General features: G+C 41.5%; 2 protein-coding genes across 3 annotated transcripts; one reads left to right on the top strand and one right to left on the bottom strand.

The window, feature by feature from the left end:
- The first annotated feature begins 446 nt into the window (after positions 1–446).
- On the top strand, positions 447–7,696 carry cgrrf1 (cell growth regulator with ring finger domain 1). 2 transcript variants are annotated; one of them, XM_088089645.1, is made up of 6 exons: positions 447–664; positions 2,409–2,548; positions 3,365–3,542; positions 4,399–4,546; positions 5,415–5,522; positions 6,249–7,696. In XM_088089645.1, exons 1-6 carry the CDS (start codon positions 561–563, stop codon positions 6,585–6,587), a joined length of 1,017 nt encoding a protein of 338 aa, XP_087945771.1. In that variant the 5' UTR covers positions 447–560; the 3' UTR covers positions 6,588–7,696. The 2 variants fall into 2 exon arrangements, with proteins under 2 accessions (XP_087945771.1, XP_042359334.1); XM_042503400.2 differs by having other exon boundaries at positions 448–664; positions 2,412–2,548.
- Positions 7,697–9,388: 1,692 nt separating this feature from the next.
- Positions 9,389–21,272, bottom strand: psmc6 (proteasome 26S subunit, ATPase 6). The gene is made up of 14 exons (XM_042503642.2): positions 21,114–21,272; positions 19,834–19,913; positions 17,714–17,753; positions 17,224–17,276; positions 16,167–16,234; positions 15,858–15,972; positions 15,254–15,341; positions 13,015–13,076; positions 12,805–12,928; positions 12,514–12,575; positions 11,201–11,321; positions 11,041–11,121; positions 9,881–9,952; positions 9,389–9,792 (listed from the first exon to the last, which is right to left on the bottom strand). The coding sequence occupies exons 1-14, from the start codon at positions 21,196–21,198 to the stop codon at positions 9,674–9,676; spliced, it is 1,170 nt and encodes a 389-aa protein (XP_042359576.1). The 5' UTR covers positions 21,199–21,272; the 3' UTR covers positions 9,389–9,673.
- Between the last annotated feature and the right edge of the window lie 1,439 nt (positions 21,273–22,711).

Below are 22,711 nucleotides of genomic sequence, written 5' to 3' on the forward strand. Positions count from 1 at the left end.
TAAGTAGTTACCTTTTTCCAACCTTTCTCTAGCTTACTTACCTTATCTCAAGGACAAAGATTTTCTCCAAATCTAGGCAGTAAACATTCTGTATTTTTTTAGGGGGATTTTTACAAACATTTTTCGATTTCTTTTTTTCTTTTAAAATTTTCGGGTAATTTCCTTTTTGTTTAATATATATACATTTATTTATATATATTTTTTAATTTTTTATTTTCTTTTTTTGGCCAGAGCGTTTTTCTCCAAAAAATGTTTACCCTTTTTCATTTTTGAAACAACGCCTTCAAAACCCGTGAGCCCACCAAAGTAAAATTTGCCAAAATTACACAATTTATCACAGCCAGAAACTGGGAAAAACGTTAAGCATCCAAGTATCCAAAATAAAAGATGCAGCGGTCCTGAAACACATTAGGTAGGAATGCGTCATGCATTTTCTGTCCTTTCTTTACCTTCTAGGCCACCGTAGTTCCATCTGGGTTCCTGTCATGGCTGATATGGAAAGTGTTTAGCAAAGGATTTTTTAATAACTTAAGCTCATTCTGTGACACACATCAAATGAAATGGCAGCGGTTTTCCTCGTGACGCTGTATGAGTACTCCCCGTTGTTTTACATCAGTGTGGTCTCTCTGTGTTTCGTCGTTACCGCCGCCATGGTGCTCGGCTGGTGAGTGTTATTTAGCCACATTAGCTTAGCCACTGACCTGCTAATAACACTTAGAGACTTTCCACTCACAGTTCACCCACACGGCTCCACCAACTCTGGCTCCATTCAGGCAACTTTTCTTACTGTTTTATCTTAATGACTTGGCACTTGGATTACACGATCGCCTCATTATCATGATAATGTTACACAAAACAAGAGCAGAACAACTGAAGCAGCTCCAGCTGACTGCAACTTAGCTACCATCGCTGATTCTCACAGACATATTTTGGCCAAATGTAAAAGTTTTTTACAGACACAATGGTCCAGATAAGAGCAAGACAATGCACACAAAAGATATAAAAGACACATAGAAGTACCATACACAACATATTCATAATGCAATAAGATCATTTAAAAAAAACCCAAAAACAAATAAAAAGTCAATGGCCTCAGAAGAGACTATTATACCAACACAACATATCCCCAATACAATATGTACAGATCACTTCAAAACTATTAAAAAAGTCAGTGACCTCAGAAGAGACTACTATACCAACACAGCATATTCCCAATGCAATAAGATCACTTAAAAAAAAAAAAAAAAGTCAATGACCTCAGAAGAGACTATTATACCAACAAAACATATTCCCAATACAATATGTACAGATCACTTAAAAACAATTAAAAAAGTCAGTGACCACAGAAGAGACTACTATACCAATGCTTCCATATCCTGGACATACAGCGTGTAGTGCTCAGTTTGATGCTTGTCAAAGCCATGATTATACAGTTCTCTGAGTTGTTCAGCCGACCTATAAATTTATACATCAAATTTCTCATCGAGGCTTGCAGTGTATTAAGACCTGCAGACACGAACATCTCGCTGACGCTACACCAACATGGTGCATTGACGGGTGGAAAAGTCAGTTGTTTTAAGATACTGGCGCACTGATTCGTATTATTTAACCTTTTGGAACCTGGGCAAATTGGCAGTGTTTCTTTAAAAAAGCTTGGAAAGAAAGCGATGACCAACTTTTTATTTTCTCACAAATGAACCCAGAAATTATTAAAAAAAAAAAAAAAAGTACAAGACAGATAAATGAATGATTTAGCAACAAAATACAAACAAACAAATAAACACAAATATGGGAAAGTGAAGAAAAAAATACCTGAAAATAAGCAAAAATGACCTGCACCTGGTGTTCTTCTGCTTCAAATTAGCAACAAAGACAAACAAAAAAGTCAGAGTCACAATAAATAAAAACACAAGGAAATGACCTGAAAAAAACCTGCTTAAAATCCACAATAATTCTGGTATATAATGTTAAATATATAATGATGATAATTATATTATTATATGGAATTTTACCCCTATCCTTCTACCTTTTTTAAAAAAAAAATCTAAATCTACTAATTTCTTGCAATTTTCACGACAGTTGCTTATCTCCTTCCCCCTTTTTTTTCTCAAGAAATCAAACCAAAGGGGGTTCAAAGGTTTAAAAAACTTAATGCAGCACGAGAAAAGTGATGTCTATCCAGGTTTTAAAGGTAAAGAGCAGATAAAGAAAATATATCAATATTAACTGTAAATTATAGTAAAAAATCAAAGAGGAACCATTTTCAAAATGTATACGTGTTACTCCTATGAACAAATTTTGGATCCATGAATATCCACAGCCAATTAGTAAAGTCATTTAGTGTCAAACACAAAATAAGAGAACAACCTGTGTTCTTTTACAATTTGTTCACCGTGTCTTCTGTCCAGCAGGTTTGGCTTCGATGTCCCGGTGATCCTTCGTAGCTCCGATGAGACAGAGTCCCTCCTACCAACACCTGAGAAGCAAATGGTCCAGACGACCAATCCCTTCAGCATGCGGATGGGTTCTGGGCCGGCGTCTGTCACTGGTGAGAACTGGGACGGTTGAAGACAGCCAGATTTGGATTTAAACTGTCTGTGGATGCGAAGTGCTCCATCCGTCCAACAAATGTTTACAAGAAAATGACAATCAGTCCCTCCTGTTCCAGCGCACCACAGCTAAAGGACTGTGTTGCTCCCACGTGTGGATATCACAGCGTTTCCCACACAATCAGAAGTCTATCTGTGGTGGTAGCTTGTGTACACGTGTCCCTCTTTATAATCATTCTGTGCCTCATCTCTAAATTTGGAGGTTTTTGCAGGTCCATGAAAGCAGCACAGGGGAAACTCATGAGTTATTTTTTATCCCTCAGCAGCAGTTTGATTTGCAGCGTGGATCAGTTGATCCACTCAGAGCTGAACGGATTGATAGATGAGAGGAGAAGCAGAGTGCAGAGTGAGTGAATGCAAACTTTTAGACCCAGAACAATGGCCGGGCAAGTGTCGCTCTAACTGCACCTGCTGTTCTGCTGCTCCATCTGTGACAACAGTACACTCTTCAGCAGTGTGGTGCAATGATGCTTACAACAATCTGCTGGAGGCAGCAGATGTTTTGATTGTGGCATGAACGTGCGGAAACCCTGCAGATGAGTTATTTGGTGTCAGATATCATTCCAGTTCTGTCTGTCGTACGCATTCGTGTGATTACATGAAAATCAACAGTATACTATGTGCACAGCTGTAAATGTGTAGGGTTATGTGTCCTCCAAATGTCTCAGCCTCTAGATGTCCAATATTACCATTGAGCTGTAGCTTTATCTAATGTGTCCCAGGCCATCATAACATCAGCCGACACTGTGTTGCAGACGGTGTGACGGTGAAGCCCTGCTGTCTGGAGCCCTGTGTCCTGAGCTGTTTCTGGGGCTGTGAGGTCAGCGCCCTGCAGGGGGCGCTGCAGGCCCACCAGCACGGCCTGTTGCTCAGCACCCCCCAGCACTTCCAGGAGGCCCTGCACCTCCGTTACCACCACTGCCAGAGCTTCCAGTATCCTTTTCATCACCAACAAAGAGTTAGCGGGAGCAAATTTATCTGACTGTAAAAAGTTGCAGGATAGCATCACCTGTTCACTAAATCCCTTTAGGAACTTAATCCTGAAGGGGCTGAAACCCGATTGGTTCTGTACTACTTTATTAGTGGGCAAACAGTGTGATTATATGGTCACATGATGTCCTGCAGCCCAGAAAAAAAAAAAATGTTTGATACTACCAACAAAGAAAGATAACAGTGATGGTTGTGTAGCTGAGCTAATGGTAACTACATAACAGTTAAACTGGATTACTGAACTTATCTGAGGGCTGCTACCCATAATGCCATGCAATGCCTGTCTGTTTAGTCTGCGACCTCAGATAAAATGTACTTGCTTCCAAGCTGGAAAGCTAAAAAAAAAATACAAAATCGCACGAAGACGTTCATGGCAGCCAATAATGCAGCAGCTTCCCCGTGTGTTTTCAAACTCAACCACTTCTTCTACTTTGAGGTTTATTGGTGGTTTGCGAAGAACATTTTGGTGCATTCGTCATACCTCAAAAGATCCGTTTCTATTTTTTAAAATATTTTCTCCATCTGTCTGGCCGATGTCCTTTCTGTCTGTTCTGTGACTGGAGGGTCTGTGCTTTGATGACAGACTCATGTTTCCTGCAGGAAAAACAAATACACCTAACAGGAAAATCGGACTTAGTCCACACGGTCCTCCTGTGTCCACATCATACAGCGGTCATGTTATCCTAGGGACATCATGCTCCTGCTGACTGAGACATGTGTGAGGGTCTGTCCCTCTGTGTCTGGCTCATGTGTCCTACAGTAGCTCCTGTGGCTAGCCTCTTTGACTGCACGCTGCCAGTGTGGACAGTGAAGACTCGCTGGACCTCCACACACAGATTCCTGCTGAGCAGGGGGTCACCGACTTTGGGCCGTTGCCGCGGGATCGATACCCTCTCGTGGCGGTGCTGACGCTGGCAGAGCCGGATGCCAGAGAGACGTACAACATCGTGAGTAGACCTCTGTCCCACCGGACAGTTTGACACATGAGCCTGTCAGAGCTGCTGCTCCCGCCCGTTTTTGTCAATGACCTTCTTCTTTTTCCTGTTCTTCTTTTTCTTCTTCAGCTCCTTCCTCTACGTCATCTTCTTTGTCCTCATCTTCATCTTCACTTCTTCTTTGTCGTTTTCATCTTCTTCTGTGTTTCTTCCTGTTCTTGTTCTTCTTCGCCGTCTTAATCTTCTTCTTTGTCTTCTTCCTGTTCTCCATCCTCTTTGTCTTTTTCATCTTCTTCTGTGGTTGTTCTTTGTCTGCTTCACCCTCTTCTGTGTTTCTTCCTGTTCTTCTTCTTTGTGTTCTTCATCTTCTTCTCCTTTTTCCTCTTCTTCATCCTCTTTCTCCCCCCCCCTCCTTTTCTCCTTTTTTGTTTTCTTCTTCCTCTTCTTCTTCTTCTCCTCTTCCTCCTTCTTCCCACCATGACATCTGCATTCCCGCACATGCAGGTAAACCACACCTTGCACACAGGTCAAGTCTCAAGCCAGACTTCCTCCACTAAAGGGTTAATAGTCCTGATGGTGGCACTACAGCGGCTTTCTAAAGCAGCCCGCCACTGCGTGAAAAACCCTTTTTGCTCTAGCTACTTCAGCCGGTTGACTCCTCTGTGTGTCTCATTTGTCTTTGTCCTCTTCCTGTTTGTTGTCCTCCTCAGAACGCCATCCCTGACTCCTCTGACCTCCCGTTTGTGTTTGGGTCAGGTGACCAGACCTGCATCAGCTGCTCAGTTTCATCTCAGTATTTTTCCTGCAGGCTAAAGAGACAGGAGAGACTTGAGGATGAAACCAGAATCAGAGACTCACCGTGCTGTCTGTCCTCTCTCAGGTGGCCAATGTGACAGTTCTTCATGTCCCTGATGACAAGTACCGCCTCTCTGCCCGCACTCTCTTCCAGTACCTTCTCACCTCCACAGGGAACATGTACGAGTTAAAGGTGGGTCATGTTTTGGTTTCAGCAGGACGTTCCCGCCTCCCTCCTAAACACACAGGCAGCTGCTTTTACGTAACTGTGACAGCAGTGCCTTTCAGACATTAACATGTTAAAGTAGAGTTGTATTTCCGGCAGAAAACGTGCTGTGAATGCTGACAGCTGAAATACTTTTCAAAGCATTGTTTTTTTCAAAAACAGGTGCTCTTTGGATTTAAGGAAAAAAATGTAAAAAAAAAAAAAGAGGGAGAGGTTATACTTGTTTTTTTTGTTAAAGTCAAAATCAGAAATTCCAAGGCACGCCGTTTTGCCTTTTTGTTTTTGGCTCAGTTAATAAAAGAAATACATAGTCTAATCTCTCCCTCCTATTTTGGTCAAAGCATTGTTGAAAATCAGAAAAATGAAATGAGTCCTAAAGCACTGCAGAAGCCTGGAGCTGCACCGCTGAGCTGGTGAGTTGTTTGGGCAGACGCTCGGACTAAACTGTGACTCAGCAGAACAGATGTGGTCCTCCTCTGCCCCCAAAAATGGCCTGAAATCCTCCTCATGATCTCAGAAGCTGAGCAGGGTCGGGCAGGGTCAGTGTTTGGTTGGGTGACGGGCTGATGTAGACTTTCTCTTATAGATGAGTCACCTGTGAGCCTGATCTGGGATCACATCACTGTCATCATGTTTTAGTGGCAGTCCCTGACCCTGACGTCCCTCCCGTCTCCTGTCTCCTGTCTCCTGCAGCCTCTCTTCATGTCAGCTGACAGCAGGGGGGCCTCCGAGCCTCCTGAGTCAGAGCAGAGTGTCCAGCCCAGTGAAGCCGAAGCCGAGGCCAGCAAAGCAGAACAGAGTCCAGGTCTGGAGGAGCAGGAGCAGGAGGAGGAGGAGGACTGGTCTGAGGGGCAGGGCAGAGACTGTGTGGTGTGTCAGAACGCAGCAGTGAACAGGGTGCTGCTGCCCTGCAGACATGCATGTGTGTGTGACAGCTGCGTGTCACACTTCCAGCACTGCCCCATCTGCAGGGCCTTCGTCCAGGAGTCCTTCAGCCTGCACCCGGGTCCGGGACCCGCTGCACCACACTGACTTCACACACAACAAGCCAATGCTGTTTAAGAGACATCATGCAGCAAGATGCACAGTCATCCCTGCAGCTTTCCTGACACATCTTCATCTTTTTCTCCGTCTGCAAACAGATTAATCCATCAGGCTGTGTGCAGCATTAAGCACTCAGCAAAACATGAGAAATGTCTATATTTAAAAAAACAAAAAACAAAAAGGGGACATCCTGTGGAAGCCCTGAGAGAAAAGGCAAAGAAATTGCAGGCAATGTTTTTTTTTTCTCAATATTGTTATTGAAGTTTCAACTGTACATCAAAACATGCACATTAGTGTTTTATTACTAATGTATATTTGATTGATTTTGTATGTTGTGTTTTGTTTGTGTGGACCCCAGGAAGAATAGTTGCTACAGTAACAACTAATGAGGATCCAATGTAAATAAATAAATCAATGTACAGATATACATCTGTCACACACTCCGACAGACAGAAAATACAATGAACAATGACAATAACAATAATCATATAATAACAGAAAATAACATTATAACAGAATACAAATAGACCAAAACACATACATAAATAATTAGATTAAAAATACTAATATGTAAAATAATAATAATAAAATTAGCATCAGTGTGAGATCACACAGGAAGAGAAGAAACTGTTTGCATATTTGTAAATAATGCAGATGTAGATGATGTTTTATGTGCATATTATTTATATTTCCTGAAGTCTGTGAATGTTTTAGGTGATAATTTGACCTCTTTAACAGTATTTATTGACCACAGACGACCAGCTCCTCAGCTTTATTCTGACTCTGTAACTGCAGATGACTGAGCTCATTAAAAAGTGATGAATCATTCAATAGATGAATCCGGCCTGGGTGTGTTGCTGTTTTTTATGAGTGAGGAAACACCTGCAGACCAAACACAGTGACTCATCAGCATGAGGAGAGGGACCTCATCAACAGATCCGTCACACAGGAGAGCACAGTGATGATTCCTGTAATTTGAAAGTTTTTATTTGAATTTTGATTGGTCTGCTGGCCTGGTCAGGATACTGTATCCCAGTGATACTCAATTTACAACCATTTTCTGTTTCACAATCAAAATAAAGTGATGCACACTGGGAGTAGTTTTTTTGTACTTTAAGTATACATGAAGTACCAGAGTGTAGGCTTGGGCAGTATCTTATTTTTTCACCACTGACTGCAAGTTTGCTGCGTTCAGCAGGGCCATCTCTTGCCATTTTCAGTCTACTCAATATGCAATACATTCACGAGGTGACAATAAAAAGTAATGTTCTTGCAACCATTTTCCGTTTTTTTCTACGTTCATGTTACCAGGTTACAGCAGCCACACTGCTGGCGTGTGCAGCTGCTGCTCAACTGCGGCACATCTGGAGAGACTGGGTTTGCCGATGTCCCGGGGATCCGTGTATTTTTCACTTCGGGACAGCCCCCAGATTAAAGCATGTGCTCCCAGTTTAGAAGGCAAATTGCCTCATTAATGCATCTTTTTGGCCACTGTGATACAAATGTTTCCTCTTAATGTTGGCTCAGCGCAAGTCATTTTGAATGTGACTTATTTTGCTTAATATTTAGAGTACAAAAACACTGCTGATATAATTATAAAGATAAAACTCTCCTCTTTCTAACGGTGTATCAAAGTGATTTTGTACAGATCAGCACTTGTGTGATCACTGAAAATAAAAAACAAAGATTATCTTTTTTTTAGAGAAAACAAATCCACTCTGGCTCCTTCGGTTCTAAATACAACATTTGGGTCAGAGGAAACTAATCAGTCATCAACTAGCAACATGGATGCTTCACACACATCTTCAGCACAGAAGACCTCCACAATACGCACAGTTTCAACATCAGTGTCACTAATTCATTATCTGACCAAATGTCCCGCCTTCTGTCCCTTAGAAATGATGCTGAGTAACGGACAGGAAAGTGTTTATGATGTCACAGTTGACCTTTGAACTTCTTGGATAGCAAATATCATCACTTCATCATCGTATCCTATTACACATTTGTGTGAATCCTGTCATAATTAGCACTTAAATTCTTGAGTTATGGCACTAAACATTTTTTGTGAGGTCACAGTGACCTTTAACCTTTAACCACCAAAATCCTATCAGTTCATTCTGGAGTCTTAGTCAATGTTTGTGCCAGATTTTAGGCAATTCCCTCAAGATATTTTTCAGATAGGGCATTTACGAGACTGTGACAGATCTAAGGTGACCTTAGTGACCTTGAAATTTAAACACTTAAATTCCCTCAAGGTGATCTTGAGATAGTTTTCACAAGAGTTTGATGAATGTGAGGTCACCGGGGCCCCGACCTCTGATGCCCAATATCTAATCAGTTCATCCTTTAGTCAAAGTCAATGAAAAAGAATTCTTCATCTATTCATTCTTGAGATACTGTTTTCATGTTTTCAGTCATATATAAAAATACCAACATGTAGTTTAGTACTTGGCCTACTTTTAATATTAGAAATCTTTTCTAGTGTTTCTGCAGTTTTTGTTTTCTTATTCTGTCATTTTCATTTTAGTCTAATGAATCTGACTGATGCCATCCCATAAACTAAACGTTCCTGCATGTAATTTGTACCTCTGTTTCATCTGATTTTATATGCAGTACTTCATTCATGATTGTGACTGTTGGTCATAAACGCACAGACAACCATCACATGGAGCAGAAAGTACCTTAAAGACGAGGAACAAACGTGTTGCGCTCACTGAGATGAGAACTCAGCATCACACTCACACTCACACTCACACTCACTCGCAGGTAATGAGAGACCAGAATAGACGTTTGGTTATAATGTTGTATTTTAAGTACATAAAGACATTTTAATGACATGTTTTTAGAAGTTTTTTTTTTTGTGGAGTAACATCAATGAGCATCTTTTGATCCCGTGTGAAAAAGGCAGGTCAGACTAACAGTGGAAACAGGGCTTACTGAGTCACTTAGTTGGCAACTGTGATGACACGTACTTTTCTAATGTTACTTCCCGTTAACAAACTGGTTTTGCTGGGCTCGGAGCACGAACGCAGCAGATCCACCAACAGGTAATGCAGAGCAGACACACAGAGGATTTACACAGGCTTGTAGTCCAGCTTGGACTCCAGCTTCTTTGAATCGGCCACCTTCCGCACGGCTTTCATGAAGTCTTCCTGAGTGACGTACTCACGGTCGGAGCGGATGGCAAACAGACCTGCGGACGCAGCAATACGTAAACATGTGAGCGGAGCATTCTGGGAAGACCACGGACTGAGGCAGTGAAACTAGCGAAGATATCCAACCTGCTTCTGTGCACACGTTTCTCAGGTCGGCTCCATTGAAACCGTCTGACAGCTTCACGATGGCTTCAAAATCTGACGACAAACAGAGACCATTAGAGGATTGCAGCTCTCCCTCTATCTCTCCTTTCAGTCATGGACAAAATATCAAAACTTTTCCATGACTATTTTTATGTAATGCATTTTTTTTTCTTGCCCTACTTGCCCAAACATATGTGCAAGAAACAATTTCTGTTTGCACTGGCTATGATTATTTTTTAAGAACATGATTTCAAACAGAGACTTTTTTTTTATTCCACGAAATTGCCAGGAAATTTCAAGGGGAAAAAAATGCCAAAAAATAAAAAAATAAAAATTAAATTGCCAAAACGTTTTAAAAAGAGACATTCCTTTCAAAATGTTTTCTTAAAAAAAAAAAAATCCAAAAAGCTTTTCTATAAAAATTGCCAAGAAAAAGAAATAATGGGGGGGAAAAAATCACCTTTAAAGAAACTTTGGCAATAAAAAAATAATAGCAATTGGAAAAAAAACCAAAAAAGTTGCCAAAAGTTGACTCATTTTAGAGTTGCGTTTCGTCATCTGCAACAGAAAACAAATTCACCGGTACTCTACATCAATGTGATTTAAGACACACAACATATTTCCACATTTTTTTCCAAAACCTTCCATGATTTTTACTATTTCCATGACTTTTCCAGGCCTGGAAAATGTGACTGGGAAATTCCATGTTTTTTTCCAGGTATTACATGACCAAGGGAACCCTGTTAGTTGCTAAAAACATAACAATATCCCGTTCTCTACATACACAGGCAGATTTGAAAAATTTCATTTCAAAATCAAATCAAGTTGTAATCAGCAAACCCCGATAAATATCTCCTTTCACAGGACTCCAGGTACCTTTCTGATCACTTTCACCTTGTTTTACTAAAGTTAATAAAAAATAATTAAAAACTTCAGTCCTACCTAACATGCATACATACATGTTTTAAATAAACTCAAGAATTACCAGCTGCCGGTCTGTTGCTCGCTTCCTTCGTTTTGATAGAAAGTGCGTTCAGCCAGTGGATTTTTTTTCATCTACTCTTTGGCTGGTGAGTGACAAAGTGAATGTGGGACACTGAGTGGGAGTGGGACTTGTTTTGGATGGACTTGTGCTCACTCACCGATCTCTCCGTGCTTGGTGATGGGACTGGAGTGGATCTTGAGGATGTCCAGACGAGCCTGTTCATTGGGCAGTTCGATGTCTGAAGAACACAGCAGTTCGTTAGTGTCTCTCTGTCACCGTCACAGAGAGCTAATGGTGAACAGGAAGTGGGATCTTACGGATTTTACGGTCCAGTCTGCCAGGCCGCAGCAGGGCCGGGTCCAGAGTGTCCGGTCTGTTGGTAGCCATGATCATCTTGACTCTGTGCAGAGTGTCGAAGCCGTCCATCTGATTCAACAGCTGACGGGACACAAACGCAGACACACCATAATAAGAAGCTCAATCACCACGACCACCACTGGACTGACTTTGACAGCTGCGCCTCTGACATGCTGTGCTGTCTCCATCACAACAATATCCAATGTTGGACTTTGATGACATCATGGAGAAGCATGGCACTATGGGAGTTGATGTCTTCACTGTTAATCTAATTTGACTGTATTGTATTAAAAGCGGCGGCACGGTGGCGTCGTGGTTAGCACTGTTGCCTCACAGCAACAGAGGGTCCCCGGTTCGAAACCCGGTTGGAGTCTCTCCGGGGTCTCCGGCTTCCTCCCACAGTCCAAAGACATGCAGGTCAGGTTGATTGGTGACTCTGAATTGCCTTAAATTGTGAGTGTGTATGGTTGTCTGTTTATATGTGTCGACCCTGCGATAGTCTGGCGAGCCGTCCAGGGTGTACCCCGCCTTCCGCCCGATGACAGCGCGAGTGGTTACAGAAAATGACTGATTGTATTAAAAGCTTGATTTAAGTTATGTTAGTCACATTTACTCACATGACTCACATGATTAAGTCTTTGTGGTCTCTGTTAAACGCTATAGGCTTGTGCTACCAATGTTAGCATAATGTATTTTTTGGGAGAACGTGTCTAATAAAGTTAATTTGTCTGTAAACTTTGTGAGTTGTAATGGAGCCTAATTTTGTAACGTTACCTTAGTTACGTGTTGCTGTGATTCCTAGCTTTATGAGTAGATGACGTGTCTGCTAGCCGCTAGGTTCATTTATACAATGTAAAATGCTATAGGCTTGAGCTAACAACATTAGCATGTTGTATTTGTTATGAGAGTGTCCAGCAAAAAGACAAGTGTTTTATTTGTGAACCTTGTGAGTTATAATGAAGCTAATTTGTGTGTTTGTGTTTGATCTTGTCACTGCCTACAGCACTTCACAGAAAGCCCACCACCAGCTAGCTTTTTGGAGGTGGAACTGCAGATTGACACCGACACACCAACACGCAGTGTCAGTGCTTACAGTGTCGTAGGCGGTGTGTGTAGGCTCTGCACAGAACTAAGACATGACCATAAATCCCCTTTTACAGGCAATTAATTATTACATTTAAAAATAATGATTTCAATTTTTTACATAATACAATATAGATTCATATGTGTGCTGGTGCAGGTGTGTTTTGGGACATTTCAGTGACTCAGTTACCTCCATCAAAGTCCTCTGGATCTCTCTGTCAGCAGAAGTTCCCTCAGAGAAACGACGGCCGCCTGCAGGGAACAGCACACATACAGCAACATACAGCGGCGACTGACAACACACGTGGTCCAACCAACTGGATGATTACTACACTGATGTGAAACTCATCGTTAATAAACTAAAATGACACATTTGTCAGTGAGTGCAGCATTTGTATACCTACCCCCATACTCTTTCAAGTACATTTAGCTGAAACTACAATACTAAATAAGGCCTCGGGGGGAAAACTCTGTCACTCACCGATGGCATCAATCTCATCCATGAAGATAATGCAGGGCTGGTGGTCCCTGGCGTAGTTGAACATCTCTCTGATCAACCGGGCACTCTCACCAATGTATTTGTCCACGATGGAGCTGGACACCACCTTCAATCACACGCACATGCAGGAAACGTGAGCTCGCTGACGCTGTGGCAGTACACCTCGACCGTGGCGATGGCAACCACACTCACCTTGAGGAAGTTACAGTCCAGCTGACTTGCGACTGCTCTGGCAAGAAGGGTCTTCCCGGTGCCTGTTCAGAGGGAATCTGTCATCAGCACCACACACAGGTCCACAACTGTCAAATACATTTTAGAAACACGGTTCCCACACACCGTAATGGACAGAATTTCAGAACTTTTCCATGACGCCCCAAACCCCCGACTCTGTGAATGACTTACGGCGCACCAATGACCTGAATGAGTTTTACTGTCGCTTTGAGAGACAATGGGCCAGTCCTGAAACCATCCCCCATGATGACTGAATAATAAGATCTTCAGGAGACAGAACCACCGCAAAGCAGCTGGACCGGACTCTGTCTCCCCCTCCACCCTGAAGCACTGCACCGATCAGCTGTCTTCAGCGTTTACAGACATTTTTAACACCTCGCTGGAGACATGCCATGTGCCATCCACCATCATTCCTGTCCCGAAAAAAACAAGGACTACACGAATCAATGACTACAGACCCGTCGTCTTGACCTCTGTGGTGATGAAATCCTTTAAGGGCCTCGTACTGTCACACCTGAAACACATCACATACCCTCTCCTGGACCCCCCCTGCAGTTCGCCTATAGAGCCAACAGGTCTGTAGACGACGCTGTCAACCTGGCCCTCCACTTCATCCTCGAACATCTGGACTCAGCAGGAACCTACACCAGCGTCCTTTATACGGATTTCAGTTCTGCTTTTTACACAATAATCCCCGCTCTACTAGAGGACAAGCTCTCCAAGCTGAACGTGCCTGACTCCCCCTGCAGGTGGATCACAGACTTCCTTTCTGACAGGAAGCAGCAGGTGAAGCTGGGGAAGCATGTTTCTGACGGCAAAACCATCAGCACCGGCTCCCTTCAAGGCTGCGTTTTTTTCTCTTCTCTTCTCCCTGTACACAAACAGCTGCACCTCAAGCCACCAGTCCGTCCACCTACGGGTGGGAGGATGACCATCTAGTGACCTGGTGCGGCAAGAACAACTTAGAGCTAAGTGGTCTCAAGACAGTAGAGATGGTAGTGGATATCAGAAGGATCACTGCCGCCCCCATCCCCATCATCCTCTGTGACTCCCCAGTTTCCACTGTGGAGTCTTTCCGCCTCCTGAGGACCATCATCACCCAGGACTTCAAGTGGAAGTTGAACATCAGCTCCCTCATCAAGAAAGCACAGCAGAGGACGTGCTTCCTGCGGCAACTGAAGAAATTCAACCTGCCAAAGATAATGATGGCGCACTTCTACACCGCCGTCATTGAGTCTGTCGTCACATCACAGTGCGTTGCATTAACGCACACTGGACTGGATTTCTGTACACTGCACACTTTAGGTCAACTGAATTATTTAAACTTAACATTTGCACTGTAACTACACTTCTGAAAAACTGTACAATCCCTCCACTGCACCTTTTGAACATACATTTTGTGTCCTTTATATTCTATTTTGTCATTTTATACATTTAAATTGCTTCTATATTTTTTATCTTATGTTCTATTTAAATTCACTATATTTATTCTTCCTTTATGTTAATTGTTTTGCATCAAAACACCAAGTCACATTCCTTGTATGTGTAAATGGCATGGCTAAAAACCAGATTCTGATGACCTTTCAAGGACCCCCAATCACTTTTTTCCTTAATCCCACTTGCCTAGCCTCCCACATCGTGATGTGTTCAAAGAACCCCTAAAATGTGAAAATCCAACAATATTTTTGAGGATTTTAAAGAAAATGTGCCAAATTTAAGAAAAAAATAAATAATTATCGCCCAAAAAATTTGAAAGGAGAAAAAATATGTATAATAATCAAAACTTTTTAAAGAAAACAAACCGTTTTTTTTTTTTTTAATAAAACACAATATAAGTTTTCTATAAAAATTGCCAAAATATAAACAAAATATTGTCTTTTTTAAAAAATCACCAAAAATCGAAAAACAAGAAGAAAATAAAATTGAACTCCAGTAAGCTTACACATTAAAACAAATGTGCTGGTGTCTCAGTGGTAATGGTTGGACATGTTGGTGAATGGACTGCATTTAAAGTGCTTTTCTAGTCTTATTAGCAACCACTTAAAGCACCCATAAGCACTATTCAGCCATTCACACACACACAGCTGGCTGAGGCTGCCATACACGGTGCCCCACCGCTCTACCTCCTGAACCGCGTGTGCATGGACGCAGCTGATTTACAGCCTTATGAAGACAGATGTATTGTCCCTGCAGTACTGACCTGGAGGTCCATAGAGCAGACAGCCTTTCGGCGGGATGATCCCCACTCTCTGAAAGAGCTCTGGGTTGGTCAGAGGCAGCTCGATCACCTGACAGTAAATAACAGCACCATTGTTTTTTGTCTTAATAGACAGAAAATAAAGTCAAAATATATCACTTGGGGCCATATTCACAAGCTTTCTAAGAATTCTCTGAGAAGTTTATAATTATATATAACTATATAATTCTTCAGCTAGGACGTCTTACTAGAAATGTCTCTGAGAGCTCTGAGCAGGGAGAGACAGAAACTTTGCCCTTAGTGAGGAGCAGTGGATGGCCCTGTTGCTTTTTCCTCTGTTTGAGAAACTCTTAAGCCTCTTCAAAGTCTTCCTCACTAACAGTTTTTCCACCTTAGGGAGCTCTCTCAAGGGCTAAGACCCTTTGTGAATGAGAAATTCAAAGAAAATGTCATAATACTAAGAATTTTCTTAGAATTTTATCATCCTTTATACTTGGAAGCTTTGTGGATACTCATCTAAAACAGACAGCCCGCACATATATGGAATCTCTCTGAAAGTACAACACACTGCAAATCATGCAATCATTCCAGGATTTCACTGCCGTACCTCTCTCAGCTCGCGGATCTGTTCGGACAAGCCTCCGATCTCAGAGTAGGAGACGCTGCCAGGGTCCTCGTGGGACATGTTGTACACCAGAGGGTCCACCTCTCTGGGCAGGTACCTTTGGAAGAACAGGAACAGACACAAAACTCATCATGGAGCACATGGTGCATTCAGGAAGTCACTGCTTGATATGCAGAGGGATATATGCCAAAGCACAGGCTATAATCATCCAGTTCAGTGTTGGGCAGAAACAGGTGCACAGAGAGATCCTTAATATTCTCTCATTCTTCGAGTTCAGGATTTCCAGCTTACCTCATTATAGTGAGTGTGGTCATGTCCAAAGCCACTCTGGTTCCTGGCTTCAGCTGAGACTTGTCCAACTGAAATGAAATATATCACAGATTACAGATTCTAAACACTGAGGTCAAAAAGTAGTGAGACTTTGATGGGTCGATAAGTATATTTGGCTTCAGTCCCCTCAAAACTATTTGTGATTGGTGCAGTGTAAATTTATGCAAAACATTTTGTCCAAGCTTTTATTGTCTCACATCGACTACTGCATTTTGGCCCTACCTTCACCACTGCACCACTGCTACAGGCAAATCCTGCTGTCTTCAGTCCCCCCAGGATTTCTCAAAGTTGCCATTGCAACTATTTTAGCCAGTCCCCATAAATTCAGCATGACCTTGCAGTTGTGTCCAATCCTAACAACTTTACTGAAAATGTGACTATTTGAAACTGGTAACATTAAAATCCCATGTCACTGTAGAGACGCATTCAGCGTATTGATTCACTCAGCCCCTCTTTGCCCCACTCTGTTTATTACACTGCGCCTGTGACAGAGTCACACACACATTGATGGAATTAACTTTTAGGATCAAACAGCTTACATAACCCAGTTTTTATCAGCGGATGTAGTGACAGAGTTGAGCTGTTTCACTGTTGGTGTGAGATTACTGGGATGATTAATGGCACCAGTTTGATGATCGTCACCGCTGTTCTGTTGGCTCATGCCGGGTAGAGAGACAGAGATAACCTCACCAAGCAGTCCTTCAGTGCTGCGTCAGAACAATACCAACAGTCAATCATCGGCAACCAGCTGTTGCCTCCCCTCCCTCCCACCTCCAGCCATCGCAGATCCTAATTCTGTGGGAAACACTGACTGAAATTGATAAGCTCCAAATCAAAGACAGCATAATAACTATTTTTTTTGCAATTTTCGTCTGACCCGTCTATTTCATTGCAAAGAAAGGGCTAATAAGTTGCAACACTTTTTGCAACTTTTTAGAAAAGAGGCTGCAAAAATCAGGTATTTTTCTAAAAATTTGCAACAAGAATGTTTGGCACATTGGATCTGTCCAGCACATACCTGTCTGCGGCATCCAACCACATATCTGGGGCCGTTGGTGGCCTTCACAATGACTGGAATTAAACAACAACAAAGAAAACATTGGCATCACATGACTAAGCTAATCACTGTTTGACATGTCACAGTCACACGTCGATATGCAGAATTTGTCATCGGCTGCCAAGTCATCTGAAAGTGGCAAACATGAGAGCCACGTGTTGATGAATGCACAGAGCAATATTTTGTTGAGACCACGATGGACAGTAAGTGATCTGTTGACCTATAATAAAGTGAAAGCAGTGAGCTTATTTAGGACTGAGGTGATGGCAGAAAATGGGTCGAGCTGGGATCACCATGGTTCAGTGAGGAAGTCCTGCATCCTGCTCTTACTGACTGACAAGCTGGGCACTTGTGTATGCACGTGTGTGGCTCAGCGGTGATGAAATCCCTCTGATTGTTACAACCAGTTATGTGACACATGTAAATGTGAAATATCGGCCACTGAACTTACATTTCTCCTCCGTCAGCTGTTTGAGCACTTCTCCGACAATCTGCAGGGTACAGAGGAGAAAAAAAACAGCATCAACACACCTTTCTTCATATTAATCCAAGGACTTTCCAGACTCAATTCCCCTCAAATTCAAGGATCCAACATGGCACAGAATAGAACAACTGTTATAGCGCTGAGATTTCCTTTTTTAAAACGAGAAGTAGCGGGCTTTACAGTAGCAGACAGACAGCAATTAAAAATAAATCTAAATAAATGATTCAAATAAATTTACAATAAATATAGAATAATATCTTTTCAAGTGTGCGTGCATTTTAAAAATCCAGTTTTAGTCAGACAAACCAAATTCTACAGTAAAGCTGCAAGCAGCGATGGACGGGCCCTCCACGCATGTCAGGGCTACTGGCACAACGCCGACTGATGCGGCCATGTCTCTCTGTGAAAGGGGTACACTGCATGCAGCAGTGAATTACTGTTTCCTCCATGTAGCACTGGAGCTGGATACGTGTAGCTGCTTTAGGAGACGTGTGTGTGTGTGTGTGTGTGTGTGTGTGTGTGTGTGTGTGCGCATGCGTTTGGCTTATCTGCTTTGTATTGAAAGTCTGTCCCCTGATCACAGTATTCTTCTTTAGTGGATGCACACTAGGGGGCGTTACAAAGCCATTTTGGCAAAAACAATCACACTAAATATCACATTTTAGGACTTCTGATGTGTGTGCTAAGTTTGGTGAGTTTTGGTGCATGGCTTGCCTCTCAAAAAGTGCTTTATGGTGAATAATGCGTAAATTTGGCAACAGCTTTTGATGAAAACTCAAAAGTGTAATTTCTGTGCATCATTAAGGTCTTTACAGTATTCTAATTGGATATGAGGTCAATGAGGTTTACCTGCTACAGGGGAAAAATCAAAGAGTAAAAAAAATGACTTCCTGCTACCAATAGGTGGCGCTGTGATTAAGATTCAAAATTGTACTGCAGATGTCTTTAGGCCTGGGCTCTTATCAAATCTGTGAAATTTTGTAAAGATCTGACCATCTGGGGCAAAGTTACAAGAGTTTTTGATGTCATGTGGAAACACCTTTCAATGAAAACTCTCAATATGCATTTTCAAGCATCATCGACGCCTTAAAGATTTTTTTGAGATCATTTTGAGAGCAATCGAGTTGGACATCTTACTGTAAAACTTTGCCTTTCTTGTGCCAATAGGTGGCGCTCTCATTATCACTTAAAAATGTCATATAGATGTGTTCAGGGTGGGACTCTTGGACTATTTACAGTAGAGTTACATACCACTTCCTGTTTACTTCCTGGTTAATGGCAGAACATGCAAATTAGATGCCTCATACAGATCACACGGTGTGATGAAAACTCATGATTTGAATAACTTTTACTGTCAAAGGTTTTATGAAGGTAGTCATAACATCTGAAGTCAATCTGATGAAACCTCTTGGACAAGTCAGAAATATTATGACCCCTGAAAAAGGCCAAAATTACACCAAAATTACAACTTCAAATAAAACTGCCCGACTTTCTGTTGGTTTTACGGTATGACCCCAAGAGACTTTTTTGTAGGTACTGGGGTGTTGCACAGGCCTCCAAAGTTTCACAGCTCTCAGTAAAACATGCTGCGGGGGCTGCTTTGTTGAAAATCAGTCGGGGGCGCCACTGATACATTTCCTCCCACCCACGCACAAGACCATTAAAATATCAAATTTTCACCAGACCTGATAAGTCTGCAAAGTTTTTTGAATATGTTAAAGCCCTCAACAAGGCAATTCTTTTGAGAGGGAAAAAATAATAATAACAACAATAATAATAATAATAATAATAATTCCTTCAGTTTCAAGAGGGTCCTCGCACCGTTTGGTGCTGAGGCCCTAATTAATTTGACTTTTTCTAACATCATGTCAACGTGCGGACTAATGTCTGACACGTTCTCCCGGCACAAGTTTGTCACACTCACCCTCATTAGGGAAGTTCAATTTACGGTGACTGATTGTAAATGTGTTGTTTGTGTGTTGTGTAACATTAAATTTAAGCCGACTGTTTCAGCCACTTTAACAAATCCAGAAGTAACATCCCAAGACATCCCATGGGAATTCAGTAGGCTACAGAAAAATTCTTACCTGACCAACACTTTGCAGAGCCTTTAGGTCATTTTCTGATTTCTCGTACTGTTTCGTTTGTTCTCTCAGCTGTTCTCTTACTAGAAAACAAACAAGAGAGATAGCTAGAGTTAGTTTCAAAAACACACGCAGACTGCGGGATGAAAGCTCAGTGAAACCCCTTGAAACCTGAGCAAATTTCATTAAAAAACATAAAGAGAAGGCAAAGAGCAACATAACAAAAAATTGAGCAAGAATTTAGTCAAATGTTGCAAGAAAATTGCGTGAAAATAAGTACAGAAAAAAGTTTAAAAAACTAACAAGAAAATGAGAAAATCAATTAAAAATATATACGGATGGACATATTTTCCTGTAACTTATTAAACAGAAAATAGCACTCTTGGTCAAAGTGATTGCTACTCCAATTCTCAGTTGAAAATTGCACATATTGATATATTTGACTGTGTTATGTTGCATTTTAACTGGAGGATGTGCTGGCTCTTGGTAATGTGTGACAGCTGTATTTGTTTGCTTGTTGTTCATCGTGGTAACAATGTTCAATGCTGCCCTCCAAGTAGGATTACTGAGATTTTAAATCTCTATGAGACTTTTACCATAAAACCATTACATAAAGGATACACGTGGGTGTGGTTATAATATATGTCATTGCAATGTTTAAACAATATAGGGTTACTTTTTCAGTTTTAGGGTTTTTTCCCACTTATTGTCATTTTTTTCTACTATTTTATCGCTGTTTGGGAGACGTTTTGTGCAAAGTTGTTTCCTGCCTTTTTTGCTGTTTTAGAAAAAACAATTTGCTCAGGCGTCAAAGGGTTACACAGCTTGTGTAAGGCATCTGAACGCAGCACGATAAACTGATGTCAACCCAGATTTCTAAAGGCTAATGTAAGTTTTTAGTTAGCTGGTCGGAGTTATATTAATATAAAACTATAGACACAGTAAACGGATACGACAAGAAATAAACACGTAGCAGTAACTTCAAGTCCTGGCTGCACATGCTAATGTTCACTGAATTTTAGGAGTTGTTAACCCAACGTAACGTTTTTTTAGTGTTCGGTAAAACACTAACGTTACAGTTGTTTACTAGTCTGAAGCTAACTGCTAGCAGGAGCCGGGTTAGCCTTCCTTCTATTCATTCCTACGAGGATGCTAACTGCATGACAAAGCACTAGCTAGCAGAGCAGCTAGCTGATACTGGCTACTCGCTGATATTATCTACAACAAACAAACCACACGTGTGAACACCACACCACTAAAGTCAAAATTAACCTGTCTCTTACATTCTTTTAACCGCCCGTCAATTTCTTTGTGTTCCAGTAATTTTTTCCTGTAGTCTTGCAGCGCTTTCTCTCTAGTGTCCGCCATGATAGCCCGCTGAATGCTGGGAAATTACAGTGTCACTTCTTCTTCTTGGCTTTTTGCGGCAGCTTTCATCCTACGTGTCGCACTGCTGCCATCTTCCGGAGAGCGTCAACTCCTACAATGTTCACTCCCATGTCTCCACCTTAGAAGCTGTCCCCCTACAGGTCAATATGTCCTCTTTCTGTCTTTCAGCTCCATTCTCTGCGTTCCTTCTGTCACGTCCTTCCATGTCCTACATCCTGCTCTGCTGTCTCCTCTTTCTGGCATCGCCTACCTACACACACCACTTGGATGTTTCCCCAAAATGCTCCACCTGTCCCACTATAGCCCGTCGTAGACATCTTAAGCCCCACCAAAATTCTTACATTTAGTGGTTATTGTCTTGAGGATGCCAAACTTGCCCAAACATGTTTCTAAGATTTAAGGAGATTTTTTTTTTAAAATTTATTTATTTATTATTATTATTATTTTATTATTTTTTTTATTAAGTGATCTTATTGCATTGTGAATATGTTGTGTATGGTACTTTTATGTGTCTTTTATATCTTTTGTATGTATTCTCTTGCTCTTATCTGGACCATTGAGTCTGTAATAAAGTTTATTATTATTATAATAATGATAATATATAGAACTTATATAGCGATTTTCTAGGTACTTAAAGACACTTAACACGAAATGCAAAAAGAAAAACATGCAAAACAGAGAGTACAAAATACATGTTTATATACATGTTAAAAATATATGTTTCATATATGTTTATAATAATATTTGTTGAAAAACAATTTAAAGAAAGCACGTTACAAAATAAAAAAAAAACCAGTGACATTCAGAGCATATGAAAGTTCGGATTTGGGGAGGCAGTAGAGACAGGTGTTTGAGGCTTTGAAAAGGAGAATTTTGATTTCATTTTTCAATGAGGGGAGTGAGTCTGAGATACAGATGTTTGGAGGGAGGGAGTTTCAGAGGGTTGGGGCAGCAGTGGCAAAGGCTCTGTCCCCCAAGGTACAGTGCTTGGTCCTGGTGATGGGGGTCAGAGAGCTGGCATCAGATGATCTGAGGTGGCGTGTGGGGAAGTGGCGCCAGAGAAGGACATAGGATTTAAGGACATTTTCAGGATTTTAGGACTGTCTAGGATTTTCGGACATTTCTAGGATTTTAGGAGATTTTCTAGGATTTAAGGGCCTTTCTTTGGATTTCAGGACATTAGGGGCTTGGATAGGACCTCTGTCGGAGCATGTGAAGGATCCTCCACTGACACTTTTTTGATAAACAAGCTCTATGTTAATGTTGTTTTATGCACTCCTTATGCATACTAAAAGAACAAAAAAACAGTGTGAATCACTTCATTTTCATTGTGAATTATAAAATGGTTGGGCGGCAATGCGGCAACCTATGGGGAGCCAGATTTTTCCCACAGGCTGTAAGAGTGCATAAAAAGGCACAAAACTGAGCTTTGATTTTCTTCAGTTTTCTTTTTGTGTATAAAATGACAAGTCACAAGTAAATGTGCCTTTTT

The sequence above is a fragment of the Plectropomus leopardus genome, chromosome 16 (assembly GCF_026936395.1).
Source record: "Plectropomus leopardus strain MGB_pleo_1.0 chromosome 16, ASM2693639v1, whole genome shotgun sequence".
NCBI lineage: Eukaryota > Metazoa > Chordata > Actinopteri > Perciformes > Serranidae > Plectropomus > Plectropomus leopardus.

Bases quoted from the DNA above. Each gene is read 5' to 3' on its own strand.
- cgrrf1 (XM_088089645.1), top strand. From the start codon at position 561: ATGGCAGCGGTTTTCCTCGTGACGCTGTATGAGTACTCCCCGTTGTTT. The intron at 665-2,408 runs GTGAGTGTTATT...TCTTCTGTCCAG, and splicing joins GCCGCCATGGTGCTCGGCTG to CAGGTTTGGCTTCGATGTCC. The intron at 2,549-3,364 runs GTGAGAACTGGG...ACTGTGTTGCAG, and splicing joins TGGGCCGGCGTCTGTCACTG to ACGGTGTGACGGTGAAGCCC.
- psmc6 (XM_042503642.2), bottom strand. From the start codon at position 21,198: ATGGCGGACACTAGAGAGAAAGCGCTGCAAGACTACAGGAAAAAATTA. The intron at 15,973-16,166 runs GTAAGCTGGAAA...GTTCTTCCAAAG, and splicing joins ACCACACTCACTATAATGAG to GTACCTGCCCAGAGAGGTGG. The intron at 11,122-11,200 runs GTAAGATCCCAC...TGTGTTCTTCAG, and splicing joins CAGACTGGACCGTAAAATCC to ACATCGAACTGCCCAATGAA.